Raw genomic sequence first — 15781 nt, 5'->3', positions numbered from 1 at the left:
AAAATAAAAATAATAAGAAACAAGTCAAGCCTGTGAATCTAAGACTAAATTGTCATTGGCAGACAGGAACCTTAAGCCTTTGTCCTATGAAAGCAAGAAACTTTGTTGCTTTCTTTTTATATACTGAAATCATCAGAAGCTAGACCATTTTCACTATACTAGAACGAACTTATGAGATATGGTCAGTCAATCTACACCAAAAAATACATTTTCTCAATAAAGCAAAAATAAGCATAGAAGCCTGTTGTTTCTGTTAGCATAAAGAAGATAATTGATTTTGTCTATGTTGTATGTTTATTGTTTGCCTTATTATTATGATGCACTACGATATGCTATCGTGGTTCTTTTCTTCTATCCCAAGAATATATCCACATGACTAGTGTTAAAGTTATTGTTCAAGGACATAATTATGGTAGAATATCACAAGCACCTTTTATCTTACCCTGCTATTTTTTGTCTATGAATTGTAAGAAAAGCTTCTAAGATTTTGTACATTCTAAACTTGAGAAACAAACAACAACTCTATAGCACCTCTTCTTGTGCACATCAAGAAAATAACAGTGATAAGATATTAAGATGACCATCTGTATTTAAATGAACATTTTTTACATTTTTTTATTATTTACTTAGTCAATTAGAGAAGTTTATTTCTCCATTGTCCATTTCTTTCATTACAGAACAATTTGACTGTCTTCACAAAATTTTTAACTATTTGGTAACTCTTTATTCTATGTAATAATTAATTACTATAATTTTTTCAGAATACATTTACAAAAATTATTAAGGAGAAGGTAGGTTAGACTTCAACATCAAGGAATGAAGAAGGTTTTGAAATAGATGATGCAGAGATGGAAATAAACATGGCAACAAATGGAGATGAGGAAAGAGAATATACTAGCAAAGGAACTGTTTTGTTTTGTTGAAAACTATACCAGATGAGCAACTACTCAAAACTTGGATTGAAACAGTTGGAGGGGCGAAAAAGGAAGAATATATGGTCTTGGTCCCAAAAATTATCTTCTGGCAAACTCATTCGACACTAATTGTGTATCCTGTGGTGCTCAAAATCCTCCAAATATTCCTATCCATCAAGTTTTTAAAACATCCAAATTTCATCAACTTCTTGATAGTGCACTGGAGCAACGAATGGAGAACATGCTGGCACGAATGCAAGCCGATATTCGGGAGGATATGCAAAAAGAAATAAAAGTTGCGGCTTGTGCGGTCGTGCGTGGGATGCTTCTTTTAACTTCTCAACCACCACCAAATGGACCTGGTTGTCCCCCAAACATATCTTAGAATAGTAGAATTTATGTTATTAGTTATTTAATTTAAGATAATGTTATATATATATATATTGCAAATTAATAGATTTAATTACTTATTTCGTCTTATGTAGAAAATTATATTTGTATTTCAGTATATATAAGATAGGAATTATTCATAGCTGGATTTAGCCTGAAGAAAATATCCCAAGCCAAACCAAATATAGGCTAATGTTACGTCCTTAGTCATTAAATAAGTATACGTGCGACAATTGATAATTTACTCACGATCCTGTACAACTTATTCACGATCTTCCTATGCCAAGTCAGTCTAAATTACTACACTCAAGATCATTAAAGGAATTATAGATAAGAAAGGCAAGAGAAATTTGCCAAATGAAGTTTTTTATCATAGAAAACTTAATTGTTTTGCTTGATGAGTTACAAATGAATATCCCCTTTTTATACTAGTCTCCTAGGACTAGTATGTAAATATTAATTATTATACAAGTTGTCACGACCCAAGTTCGCCCTCCGTAAACTGTCATGACGGCACCTAGTCTCTACGACTAGGTAAGCCTAATAAATTGTGGAAAAGAAATCAACAAAATAAAACTAGCCAAGACTGTAGAAAAAAATATCAAAATGAAGCATTTAAGATTCCGCTCGACATATACAATACAATTCTGGAAAGAAATTTTCCAAAACCCGAAATCTCATGAAATGACAAGCTTTTGAATGTCTACAAGTATCTAACTCCAGAATGTCAAAACAAAAGTAAGTACAGAAGGGGTAATACTTTAAGAAAGAATAGAAAGAGACTCCTCGGTCTGCGGACGCGACAGATATACCTCGAAGTCTCTGGAGAATCGCCTCGCCTCAAGGGTAGTAGGGGTTAGTCGAAGTACCTGGATCTGCATATGAAAAACATGCGCAGAAAGGGCATGAGTACACCATAGTGGTACTCAGTAAGTGCCAAGCCTAACCTCAATCGGGTAGTGATGAGGAAAGTGAGGGACCTACTAAGTTTATATAAAAAACAAGGTATAACAGAATAGAATAAGACAGTATAATTAAGTACAACAGTAAGAAGTAACACAGGATAGTAAGAAACAATAGCAACTACAACAGAGACAAAATAATCACAGAAGGAATATAGATCAATACAGAGGTAACAATCGGGGATCACCCAGGATACCGTCCTGTAGTCCCAAATATAAATATCCAGTGAATCTCCCGAGTGTCGTCCTGTAGTCCAACTCATATTGGCGGGGATCTCCCGAAATACAAATCTGTAGTCCCATATATAGATACTCAATACTAGGGGAATCTACCGGAATACTGATCCATAGTCCCAAAGTAAACAAGCAGGGGATCTCCCGGGATACCATCCCGTAGTCCCAAAGTAAACACACAGCAGCACGAAGAATATTCCATTCAATCCAAATTTCATACTAGGGTAAAATAGGTATTCCTAACCTAGCATGCTGCACTGAATTCAAATAAGGTAGTTTGAGCACGTAAAGCAATTAAATCAATTAGGCATGCTTCCCTAAGCTAACAGTAGGCTAAAATTGAAAGTAGTGTAAGCAGGGAAAGAAACACAGTTATAATTACTTAATAAAAATAGGATTTTCAACAATTAGCACAAGTACGCACTCGTCACCTCACGTACAAGGCATTTCATATATCAACAATACCAAAATTCTAAGGGGAGTTTCCCTAATACACTTATACGCAGTGCATAGTATAGCGTAAGTATATATATATTATATATATATAAGCTATATTCGATACAGTATTACCTAATACACTTATACTTAGTGCATAGTATAGCGTAAGTGTATATATATATAAGCTATATTCGATACAGTATTACCTAATACACTTATACTTAGTGCATAGTATAGCGTAAGTATATATATAAGCTATATTCGATACAGTATTACCTAATACACTTATACTTAGTGCATAGTATAGCGTAAGTATATATATTATATATGTAAGCTATATTCGATATAATATTACCTAATAGACTTATACTCAGTGCATAATATAGTGTAAGTATATTATATATATATATATATATATATATAGAGAGAGAGAGAGAGAGAGAGAGAGAGACACGCACGATTCATAGTACTATTCATCCCTTGTATTACAAAAGTATTAACGGCTTATATTTATATTATTTAGATAGTAAATACAAAAGTGATTTTTAATTTTGACCATTGTTGACCTGAATAGAGACCAACTTTGGTCGCTATTTATTCAAGAATTTAGTTTAGCGACCAAAGTTGGTCGCTATATTTAAATCAGATTTAATTATATTTCATATAATATTTAAATTAATAATATAATTATTAAAATTGTATAACTGGGCCCCATTTAAGCGACCAAAGTTGGTCGGTATCTGCCTACCCTTTAAGTAGCGACCAACATTGGTCGCCATTTTTATATTATATATATTTATATTTTATAATTTTTTTAAAATAATAGTATAATTATTAAAATTTTGTAGGTGGGTCCCACTTTAGCGACCAACATTGGTCACTAATCCCAGTAAATGTTTGACCAAGAAAGTCTGACCAGTTCAGTCAACATTTTGACTAATATAGCAACCAAGTAGCGACCAACCTTGGTCGCTATTTTGTTTCTTTTATTTATTTTATTATTTTCGCTAGTTTAGCGACCAACTTTGGTCGCTTTTTCCCACAGACCAATTTTGATCGCTAAATTTTGGTCGCTTTTTTCCGGATTTCTAGTAGTGTAAATTGAAACGGAGGGAATACTTATTATGAATCTCATCTGTTAACAAGAAGTTATTATGATGGAGATCCCTGCTTTAAATGATCTTATTTCTTGTGGATTTAAAAAGATATTTTCATATAAAAAATGAATTAGAAATAACAAAAAATGATTATATTGTCGGCCACTTGATAGCCATTTGCTGGACAACAAGACTCGTGACATTATATATATTTTGTGAAGTCCATCTTCTGATAAATGTCAATACGTAAATCTGGCAATGGCACCTATAGAGTTAGGGGATACTGGAATTGGAAAAGATGAAGAAGAAGAATTCAATAATTCAAAGAGTAGTAGTAATAACCGTGAAGGTGTGTTCTTGACTTGGAATGATTTGTGGGTTACTGTTTCCAAGAGAAAATTGGGTGGCAGCAAAAACATACTATTACTTGAAGGTCTAACTGGCTATGCTCGCCCTAGTGAGCTCTTGGCCGTCATGGGTCCTTCTGGCTCTGGCAAATCTACTCTTCTCAACGCTTTAGCTGGTAAATATTATTACACTCAAACCTCTTTAATACATCATATATATATATAAGCTGAGGGTATATCAGAAACAACTTGCTTGCCTTCACAATGTAGGAGTAAGGTCTAAGTACATATTATCCTTTTCAAACTTTGGTGGAATTACTCTAGGTTTGTTATTAATTGTTCTCTTTAAAAAAAGAAAAAAGAGGAGGGGGAGGGGGGAGGGAGGATATTATATTAAATTGTTCAACTAGTTAGCTAGTTTCTTTTCGAAATATTTGTGACTGATCACGACTACCTCTCAGGGCGATTGGATTTTAGCACGAGGCAGAGCGGTGATATTCTGATCAATGGTCACAAACAAAAACTTTCTTATGGAACATCTGTAAGATAACTAGCCTTCAGCTAAATTAATATCATTATTATTTATGTTTTCTTTCTATTAATTAACGTCTCCATAATCAATGTCTCCTTGTGATGGTTGTTAAGATTAGAATTCATCGTAAATTTTCCTATAAAACCAGGCTTATGTGACTCAAGATGAAACGTTAATAGCAACACTAACGGTTAAAGAAGCTGTTTACTACTCAGCACAACTTCAATTGCCAGATTCTACGAAAAAATCAGAGAAGAAACGAATAGCAGAGAAAAGTATAAAGGAAATGGGGTTACAAGATGCGATGAACACAAGAATTGGAGGAATTAGTGGAGGAGAAAAGAAGAGATTAAGCATTTGCATGGAGAGTCTAACGCGACCAAAACTTCTTTTCCTTGACGAACCAAGCAGTGGCCTTGACAGTGCTGCATCTTATTATGTGATGAGCAGAATTTCACGTCAAAGATTTGGAAAAACCATTATTGTATCCATACATCAGCCTAGTGCTGAAGTTTTTAACCTCTTTCAAAACCTGTGCCTTTTGTCCTCAGGAAGAATGGTATATTTTGGTCCAGCTAGTGCAGCAATTGAGGTAAAATGCAAGCTATATATATACCCTATGTCTCTTATCCCTAGGAAATCTTCCTTCACTTGCAAATTTTTTCGGAAAACTCAATTTATTCCGATGTGAATGGCAAACATGCTTATATTTCTTAGTTTTAACAGGACTCCTCACAATCATAGTTTCTATCTATAATTATCTACAAATAATAAAGTTATTAATAACCGGATGAAACCAAGAAATAACCCTTCACGTGCAAAATTATAGAATATCCCCTTTAACATCAAACAATTTCATCGAATTGAGTATAGTTGTATGTGTGATAGCATCTATAATAAGGGGCGGATCTATGGTATACTGAGAGGGGTCACGGCACCCGTGAAGTTCAAAAAAAAAATCATGTATACATGTATATGTTCTTAAAAACTAGTAACATATATTAGTAGTTGACACCCAATATACAAAATAGATTTTGGTTAAAGTGCACCCCGTGATCTTTAAATCCTGAGTTCGCCTTTGTCTATAATACTAGGAATATCAATGAACCCGATTGTTGCAGGATAGTCTTTTTTAGCTTCTAAGGTCTATTTCTTAGTTTAAAATCCCTCTAATCAAAGAATTATTAGATTTGTCCCTCTTATATATATATATTGAGTCAAGATTTTATCAGCTTTTAATCTCTCTTTTTATTTTCTTTTATGATAGTTTTTCGCATCAAATGGTATTCCTTGCCCGCCTCTTCAAAATCCGCCGGACCATTTTCTGAAAACAATAAACAAAGACTTTGATGAGGCAAGTCAAATGTATACACTTCCCTTTTCTAAGAGAGAGGGAAACGTTTGCTTTTTATTGAATGTCTTGCCTTCTGTTCATAAATAATTATAGGATATTGAGCAAGGCTCATCAGCTGGAAGAAAACCTACCGAAGAAGTAGTGGATCTTCTCATAAATTCATTTGAGAGCTACCATAAAGTTCAGAATCATGTTGTAGAAATATGTCAACGGGTAAGGAAAAAAACCCTAAAGGGTTGCTTGTTTGGAATGAGAAAAAACTCTATAACATTCATTAGTATATTATTTTCAGGGTGGTGAAGTATTAGAAAAAAGAAGCCATGCCCATTTCACTACACAATGCCTAGTATTGACAAGGAGGTCAGCTGTGAACATGTTTCGCGATCTTGGCTACTATTGGATGCGATTAGCTACTTATATCGCCCTTGCTTTAGGTATTGGCTCCATCTACTATGATGTTGATACGAGCTATCGTTCAATCGAGGTACATACAATATAATCAGGATATAGAATCTTCTGACGAAATTTTAGAAATTTCTTAGTTAATTCTCAAAGTATATGTCAGTACAGTAAACTTCGTAATTGTCACATTGTTTTTGGTTTTACATATTGATTTTCAGGAAAGAGGTTTTATGGTGGCTTTCATTGTTTCATTTATGACATTTATGGCAATTGGTGGATTTCCTTCATTTGTGGAGGACATGAAGGTATATCTATATCTTCTTTTTTCATATGACATAACTAACGAATTCTACATTTTATTTTGTATCATGCCTAATTAAGTTTAACTACTTCAATAAAAATTGCAGGTATTTCAACGAGAAAATTTGAACGGGCACTATGGATGTTTTGCTTTTGTAATAAGCAACACACTTTCTTCTATACCATACTTGCTATTAAATTCATTGGTTCCAGGTGCCATTGCCTATTTTATTACTGGATTTCAAAGTGGATTTGGCCATTTCAGCTACTTTACTCTGATTCTCTTCACTTGCATGATGATAGTCGAAACCCTAATGATGAATGTTGCAGCAATCGTACCTAATTTCCTCACTGGCATTGTAATAGGTGCAGCAATAGAAGGATTGATGATATTAACAGGTGGTTTTTTTCAATTACCTGATAAATTGCCTAGACCTTTTTGGAAGTACCCATTATACTACATTTCCTTTCAAAAGTATGCTTACCAAGGTATGTTCAAGAATGAATTTGAAGGGTTAAAGTTTACGGATTATCTGAATGGAAATAATCAGACAATGAGTGGAGAAGACGTGTTAAGAGATAGGTGGCAAGTAGAAATGACATACTCAAAGTGGGTAGATCTTTCCATTTTGGTAGGAACGTTAATTTTGTATCGTTTGATGTTCTTTCTGATAATCAAGACAAATGAGAAGGTTATGTGTGCAGTGAAAAGATCCATATCAAATGTTTCAAACCAAAATAGACAAATCATGGCCAAGTCCGTAGCTGCCTCACCTTTCCATGGACTCACTTCATCTAGTGAAATTCCTACCAACAATGTATAAGATGTAGTTCGTTCAGTTCCTTGCGATTTAATGATTTGGACCATTTCTCAATTTGTGCGTGTTTAGAGGTGGATCTAGGATTTAAAGGTAGCGGGTGCCATAATTTTCTTTAATGTATACCTTGTAATAACTAATATAGAGTTTGTTCGGAACGTTTATTTGGTTCATTTTTTCGTTTATTCGGGCAATTTAATATTTTAATTATGAAAATTACATCTCTTTCCCAAACTCTGTTTGTGGGATTTTATTAGGTATGTTGTTGTTGTATGAAAATTACGTCTCAGACATCAAGAAACAAATGTAATTAGCATTTTAAAAAAGAAATCACAACTTTATTGTTATTAACAATACAAGTAAAATTAATATTTTCACTAGGGAACTACATCTTTTTTTGTATGCTACAAATAAATTTGTACAAATAAAATAATATCTTCAATTAGGGTATTCCACTAATCAGAATAAGAAAAATAAAAAATATATCTTCAATAGATAAGTTATACACAGGAGAACATGTCATTAGCATCGGAATTTAACATGGGACTTCAGTTCCCTAGCTAATATACGCCTTTAGCTAGGGATGTAGCTAGAGAAGTCTTACTTCCTTGCAAATTTTTTCGATCAAAAATTTAGTCACAATATAGCTAGGAATTAACTAAGGACTATTCTTTGCTACATGGTAGCTACAGATCTTTCCTAGCCAAATTTATAGCTAAACAACATACTTTGAACACGGTAACTCAAATGTATCGTAGTAGAATCAAAACATAAACCCAGAATGTTCAAATTGGGGCCATGGAGGGGTAGGCAAGTTAACCCAAATTGGGGCCATTTATGTTTCTTCTTTTGGTGTAATGTCAGGAGAAAAATTGGAAGATCCTTATGTGAAATCCCCCCATTTATATCATAATCTTAAATGTCACTACTTATGATCAACTTCATAATTAAAATTAATAAAAATATGCCTTGAATATATTCGAAACGAACATTCACCAGAAACTGAACTCGACTTATTTCATTTCTTGGCTCATCAACTATTTCTCCAGCCATTAACTCTTAAATCTTGTCGGTGCAGGATATTAAATCTTACTCATGTCTTTCTCTTGCCATAGTTCTTTAAACAAGCTTACAAAATTAAAAATGACATAATATCTTAATTGAACTAGGCTCCAACAGAAAACAAGCTTGCACACTAAATATTTGGTAACAATATACAAGATGTATTCCTAAAGTTACAATTAATATTTCAACAATGTAACCAAAAAAATATAAAAAAAAAATGATAAGAAACAAGTCAAGCCTGTGAACCTAAAACTAAATTGTTATTGGCAGGCTGGGACCTTAAGCCTTTGTCCTATGAAGCAAGAAACTTTGTTGCTTTCTTTTTACATACCGAAATTATCAGAAGCTAGACCATTTTCACTATACCAAAACGAACTTATGAGATATGGTCAGTCAATCTACACCAAAAAATACATTTTCTCAATAAAGCAAAAATAAGCATAGAAGCCTGTTGTTTTTGTTAGCATAAAGAAAGATAATTGATTTTGTCTATTTTGTGTGCTTATTGTTTGCCTTATTATTATGATGCACTACGATATGCTATTGTGGTTCTTTTCTTCTATCCCAAGAATATATCCGCATGACTAGTGTTAGAGTTATTGTTCAAGGACATAATTATGGTACAATATCACAAGCACCTTTTATCTTACCCTGCTATTTTTTGTCTATGAATTGTAAGTAAAGCTTCTAAGTTTTTTTTTTTTACATTCTAAACTTGAGAAACAAACAACAACTCTATAGCACGTCTTCTTGTGCACATCAAGAAAATAATAGTGATAAGATATTAAGATGACCATCTGCATTTAAATATGACGACCCGACCGGTCGGCTTAAAAATTAACTCCCTGATCCCCTATTAACTAGTTTTACCGAGTTTATTTCTGCTATTTTGATTTGCCGGGACGTTCAGTTTTGAGTTTCTGTTTTGGGACACTTAGTCCCTAAATGAGAGCTTATGTGTTGGAAAGTTGACCGTTGACGGAATAGTATGAAGACAGCCTCAGAATGGAAATTTGATGGTTCTGTTAGCTCTGTTGGGTGATTTCGGGCTTAGGGGCATATTCGCATTGTGTTTTGGAGGTCCGTAGCTAGTTTAGGCTTGAAATGCCGAAAGTTGAATTTTTGAAGTTTCTGGTTCGATAGTGAGATTTTGATTCAAGGGTCAGAATGGAATTCCAGAAGTTGGAGTAGCTCCGTAGTGTTTAATGTGACGTGTTCAAAATTTCAGATCATTCGGATGAGGTTTGATAGACTTTTTGATCGAAAGCGTATTTTTAGAGTTTTTGGAATTCTTAGGCTTGAATGCGATGAAAAATAGGTGTTTTGATGTTGTTTTGAGCGTTCCGAAGGTTGGAACAAGTTTAAATGATGTTTTAGGATTGGTTGGCAGGTTTGGTTGAGGTCTCAGGGGCCTCGGGTGTGTTTCGGATGCTCAACGGGTCATTTTTGGACTTAGAGGATTGCAGAAAATGCAGCAGGTCTCCAGTTCCGGTTTCCTTCTTCGCATTCGTGAGTGGGGTCTCATGTTCGCGAAGAGGAGTTGGGGTTGGTGGAAGCTTAACGCTTCTCGTTCGTGATGATGGTCCTGCGTTCACGAAGCTTAGAGGTCGTATGCCTACGCGTTCGAGAAGAGGGTCCCGCATTCACGTAGAAGGGGGAAGCTTGCTACCGTGTTCGCAATAGGGGCATCGCATTCGCGATGAAGGATATATGGGCCAAGAGAAGTTGTGCTTCGTGAACGCGAGGGTCCTTCCGCGTTCTCGAAGAAGGATTTACCTGGGCAGATTAGAAAATTTCAAAGTCGAGGGTTTAGCCATTTTTGTGAAAACTAAAGCTTGGGAGCTCGGATTTGAGCGAGGTTTTGAGGGATTTTTAGAGATATCGATTGGGTAATGATTCTTAATTCTTTTTTTCTTGTAACCCATTAATCTAAACATGAATTCATCATTTAATTTCGGATTGGAGATGAAAATTGGGGAAAAGTTGGAAGAAAGTTCTTAGACCTAGAATTCGATTTTTGATTGCGAATTTGACCTTAGATTTGGATAATTTTGGTATACATGAACTCGTGAGAGAGTGAGGATTCTGAAAATATAAATTTTACCCGATTCCGAGACATGGGCCCAAGGGACGTTTTGGTCATTTTATCTAATTTCGCGTATTAGCCTAGAATTGCTTTGTAGAATTAGTTACTTGAAGTTTTATTTACATTATACAATTGAATTGAATAGATTTGGGACATTTGGAGTCGAGTACTCATGGCAAGAGCGTGATTTCAGATTGATTTTGAGCCGGTTCGAGGTAAGTGGCTTGTCTAACCTTGTGTGGGGGGCCTTCCCTTTAGGATTTGGTATATTTGGTAATTGAAACGCCTTGTACGTGAGGTGAAGAGTGCATACTTGTGCTAATTTTTGGAAATCCGGTTTTCTTTAAGTAATTACTAGTATGTTTCCTTTCCTGTTTTATTACTTGCACTATTAAGCCTGTTGTTAGCTTAGGAAAGCATGTCTAAGTGACTTTAATTGTTTTACTTGCTCAAACTGCCTTACCTGAATTCTGTGCAGCATGCTAGGCTAGAATTACTTGTTCGCCTTAATATGAAATTGCCATTTCTGAATATTTTTCTGTTACTGCTATGTATTTACATTGGGACTACGAATGTGGGATTCCGGTAGCTCCTCCCTTGCCTATTTATTTTGGGACTACGGATGTGGGATTTCGGTAGATCCCCTTGCACAGTTATATGGAACTACGGGAATGCACCCAGTAAATTCCCCCAGTACTAGGTATTTACATTTGGGACTACGGAACGAGATTTCGGTAGCTCCCCGCGCACTATGAGTTGGACTGCGGAACAGGATCCCGAGAGATCCATTGGATATGTATATTTGGGACTACAAGACGGTATCCTAGGAGATCCCCAATTGTTACTTTGGTGTTGAATCGTATTTCTTTCTGGGTTACCGTGTCTCTGTAATAGTTGTTGTTGCCCTTTTTTTATCTCGTGTTACTTTTCTTGCTGCACTTATTTAAATTGTTTTGTTCTATGCTGTTGAACTTTATATTTTATTTAACCTCAGTAGGGCCTTGACCTTCCTCGTCACTACCCGATCGAGGTTAGGCTTGACACCTACTGAGTACCGCTGTGTGTACTCATGCCTTTCTGCGCATGTTTTTCATGTGAAGATCCAGGTACGTCGACCCAGTCCTACCACCCGTGAAGCGAGGCGACTGCTCTAGAGACTTCGAGGTAAATCTTCTGCGTCCGCAGACCGAGGAGTCCCTTTCTATTCTAGCTTTTAACCATTTGCCCTTCTGTATTTCTTTTTCCTTGATAGATATTCTGGAGTTAGATACTGTTAGATATTCAAAGGCTTGTGGTTCTGTGATCACTAAAGGAATGTTAGATAAAAAAGGGAAGAGAAATTTGCCAAAGGAATCTTTTTATCATAGAGGACTTGATTGTTTTGCTTGATGAGTTACAAATGAATATCCCCTTTTTATACTAGTCTCCTAGGACTAGTATGTAAATATTAATTATTATACAAGTTGTCACGACCCAAGTTCGTCCTCCGTGAATTGTCGTGACGGCACCTTGTCTCTACGACTAGGTAAGCCTAACAAATTGCGGAAAAGAAATCAGTAGAATAAAACTAGCCAAGACTGTAGAAAAAAATATCAAAATGAAGAATTTAAGACGCCGCTCGGCATATACAATACAATTCTCAAACTGGAATTACATTTCCCAAAACCCGAAATCTCATGAAATCACAAGCTTTTGAATGTCTACAAGTATCTAACTCCAGAATGTCTAAACAAAAGTAAGTACAGAAGGGCTAATACTTTAAGAGAGAATAGAAAGGGACTCCTCGGTCTGCGACGCGGCATATATACCTCGAATCTCTGGAGAATTGCCCCGCTTCAAGGGTAGTAGGGCTGAGTCGAAGTACCTGGATCTGTACATGAAAAACATGCGTAGAAAGGGCATGAGTACACCACAGCGGTACTCAATAAGTATCAAGCCTAATCTCAGTCGGGTAGTGACGAGGAAATTCAGGGCCCTACTGAGTTTATATGAAAAACAAGGTATAACAGTATAGAATAAGACAATATAATTAAGTACAACAGTATGAAGTAACACAAGATAGTAAGAAACAACAACAACTACAACAGAGACAAAATAATCACAGAAGTAATATAGCTCAACACAGAAGTAACAATCGGGGATCTCCTAGGATACTGTCATGTAGTCCCAAATATAAATATCCAGTGGATCTCCCGGGTGCCTTCTCGTAGTCCAACTCAAATTGCGCGGGGATCTCCCGAAATATAAATCCGTAGTCCCAAATATAAATACTCAATATTGGGAGAATCTACCGGGTGCAGTCCCGTAGTTCCAAAAAATGCCCAGAGGGATCTACCGGAATACCGATCCGTAGTCCCAAAGTAAACGAGCAGGAGGATCTCCCGGGATACCGTCTCATAGTCCCAAAGTAAACACACAGTAGCAATACGAATAATATTCCATTCAATCTAAATTTCACACCAGGGTAAAATAGGTATTCCTAACCTAGCATGCTGCACTAAATTCAAATAAGGCAGTTTGAGCAAGTAAAGCAATTAAATCAATTAGGCATGCTTCCCTAAGCTAACAGTAGGCTAAAATCGAAAGTATTGTAAACAAGGAAAGAAATACAGTTATAATTACTTAATGAAAATAGAATTTTCAACAATTAGCACAAGTACGCACTCGTCACCTCACGTATAAGGCATTTCATATATCAACAATACCAAAATCCTAAGGGGAGTTTCGCCCCACGCAAGGTTAGGCAAGCCACTTGCCTCGAACCTGCTCAATCAACTCAACACCACATTCTTGCCACAAGTATCTAACTTCAAATGGCCCAAATTTATTCAAAGTAATTGCATAATGTAAATATAACTTCAAGTAACTAATTCAACTAATTAATTCTAAGATAATACGCTAAATTAGGAAAAATAACCAAAACGCCCTCCGGGCTCATATCTCGGAATCGAGTAAAATTTACGAATTGGGAATCCTCACACTCTCACGAGTTCAATCATACCAAAAGTACCAAAATTGGACCTCAAATGGCCCCTCAAATCACTACTCAAAGTTCTCCAATTAGCCAAGCCCTAACCCCCAATTTACCACTGATTTTCCTTCAAATTTCATGCTTACAATGATAAAAATCACCATAATAACGAGTTTTGGTTCCAAGAATCTTACCTCCTCGAAGCTCCCTTGAATTCCCTCTCAAATACCTCTCAAAAAACTCAAATCCCGGATGAAAATGGTGAAAGAATGGGCAACAATTGTGACTGGGACCTTATATAGGTTCTGGCCCAGGGTTTCCGCACCTGCGGCCGTTTCCTCACACCTGCGGACACTCACCTGCGGTCCCAGGTGCACATCTGCAAAATTCCACTTAAAGGACAGGGTCGCACCTGCGCTTCTTCTACCCCATCTGCGGTCTCGCAGGTGCACTCAATCTATCGCACCTGCAGATTCTGGTCTCCAAGCGCCTGGCTGCAACTGCGGCTTGCTAATCACTTCTGCGATCACGCACCTGCGGTCCCCTAACCACAGGTGCGGTTATGACAGATCTTTAGCAACCTTCACATTTCTCTTAAGTCCAATTCTACTTTTGTTAAGCACCCAAAACTCACCCGAGGCTCCCGGGACCTCAACCAAATATACCAACCAATCCTAAAACATCAAACGAACTTATTCCAACCCTCGAATCACATCAAACAATGCTAAAACCACAAATTACTCTCCAATCCAAGCCTAAGGATTTCCAAAACTTCCAAATTCCGCTTTCGATCAAAAAGTGTATCAAACCTCGTCTAAATGACTTGAAATTTTGCACACACGTCTCATTCTACACTACGGAGCTACTCTAACTCTCGGAATTCCATTCCGACCCCTAGATCAAAATCTCACTATCGAACCAGAACTTCAACAATTCAACTTTTGGCATTTCAAGCCTAAATAGGCTACGGACCTCCAAAACACAATCCGAACACGCCCCAATGCCCGAAATCATCCAACTGAGATAACGGAACCAACGGAATTCCATTCTGAGGTTGTCTTTACACTGCTCTGACTATGGCCCAAATTCTAAAACTTAGGCTATCATTTAGGGACTAAGTGTCCCAGAACTCTCCAAAACTCTAAATAAATCCTCCCAGCAACCCACAATAACAAAAATAAACACTGGGAATGCAGTTAATAGGGGATCGGGGCATTAATTCTTAAAATGACCGGCCGGGTCGTTACATCCTCCTACACTTAAACATTCGTTCGTCCTCGAACGAGCATAGAGACATGCCTAAAGTAGTGAAAAGATGAGGGTAACAACTGCCCATAACCTGCTCGGTCTCCCAGGTCGCCTCCTTGACCAGTTGACCCCGCCAGTGAACCTTTACTGATACAATGTTCTTTGACCTCAGCTTTCGAACCTGCCCGTCCAATATTGCCACCAACTCCTCAACATAGGATAGATCCTTTTCCAACTGGACTGAACTGAAATCCAACACGTGTGACGGATCGTCAGGATACTTTCGGAGCATCGAAACATGAAATTCCGGATGAACTCCTGCCAAGCTGGGAGGTAAGGCAAGCTCATAAGCAACCTCCCCAACACGTCTCAATATCTCAAAAGGACCAATAAACCTCGGACTCAACTTCCCGTTCTCCCAAATCTCATAACGCCCTTCATAGGCGAAACCCGAAGCAGAACCTGCTCTCCAACCATATAGGAAACATCACGAATCTTTTGGTCCACGTAACTCTTCTATCTGGACTGGAATGGATGGAGTCTATCCTGAATCACCTTAACCTTCTCCAAGGCATCCTGAACCAAATCTGTGCCGAATAATCTAGCCTCACCCTGCTCAAACC

At 36.7% G+C, this 15781-nt stretch overlaps 1 protein-coding gene across 1 annotated transcript; it reads left to right on the top strand.

Annotated features, from left to right (window-relative positions):
- The first annotated feature begins 4293 nt into the window (after window positions 1–4293).
- Window positions 4294–7794, top strand: LOC104222477 (ABC transporter G family member 1-like). Its single transcript, XM_070149620.1, has 8 exons — window positions 4294–4558; window positions 4844–4923; window positions 5063–5506; window positions 6182–6268; window positions 6362–6473; window positions 6547–6752; window positions 6889–6975; window positions 7078–7794. The coding sequence occupies exons 1-8, from the start codon at window positions 4294–4296 to the stop codon at window positions 7792–7794; spliced, it is 1998 nt and encodes a 665-aa protein (XP_070005721.1).
- Window positions 7795–15781: the final 7987 nt, after the last annotated feature.

This window comes from Nicotiana sylvestris, chromosome 6 (assembly GCF_000393655.2).
Source record: "Nicotiana sylvestris chromosome 6, ASM39365v2, whole genome shotgun sequence".
Taxonomy (NCBI): Eukaryota; Viridiplantae; Streptophyta; class Magnoliopsida; order Solanales; family Solanaceae; genus Nicotiana; species Nicotiana sylvestris.
This window is presented reverse-complemented; position numbering and strand designations above follow the sequence as displayed.

What these genes read in the sequence shown, in the direction of transcription:
- LOC104222477 (XM_070149620.1), top strand. Translation starts at nt 4,294, where the DNA reads ATGGCACCTATAGAGTTAGGGGATACTGGAATTGGAAAAGATGAAGAA. An exon ending in TAAACAAAGACTTTGATGAG is followed by an intron (nt 6,269 to 6,361) that starts GCAAGTCAAATG and finishes AAATAATTATAG; the next exon opens with GATATTGAGCAAGGCTCATC. An exon ending in CGAGCTATCGTTCAATCGAG is followed by an intron (nt 6,753 to 6,888) that starts GTACATACAATA and finishes ATTGATTTTCAG; the next exon opens with GAAAGAGGTTTTATGGTGGC.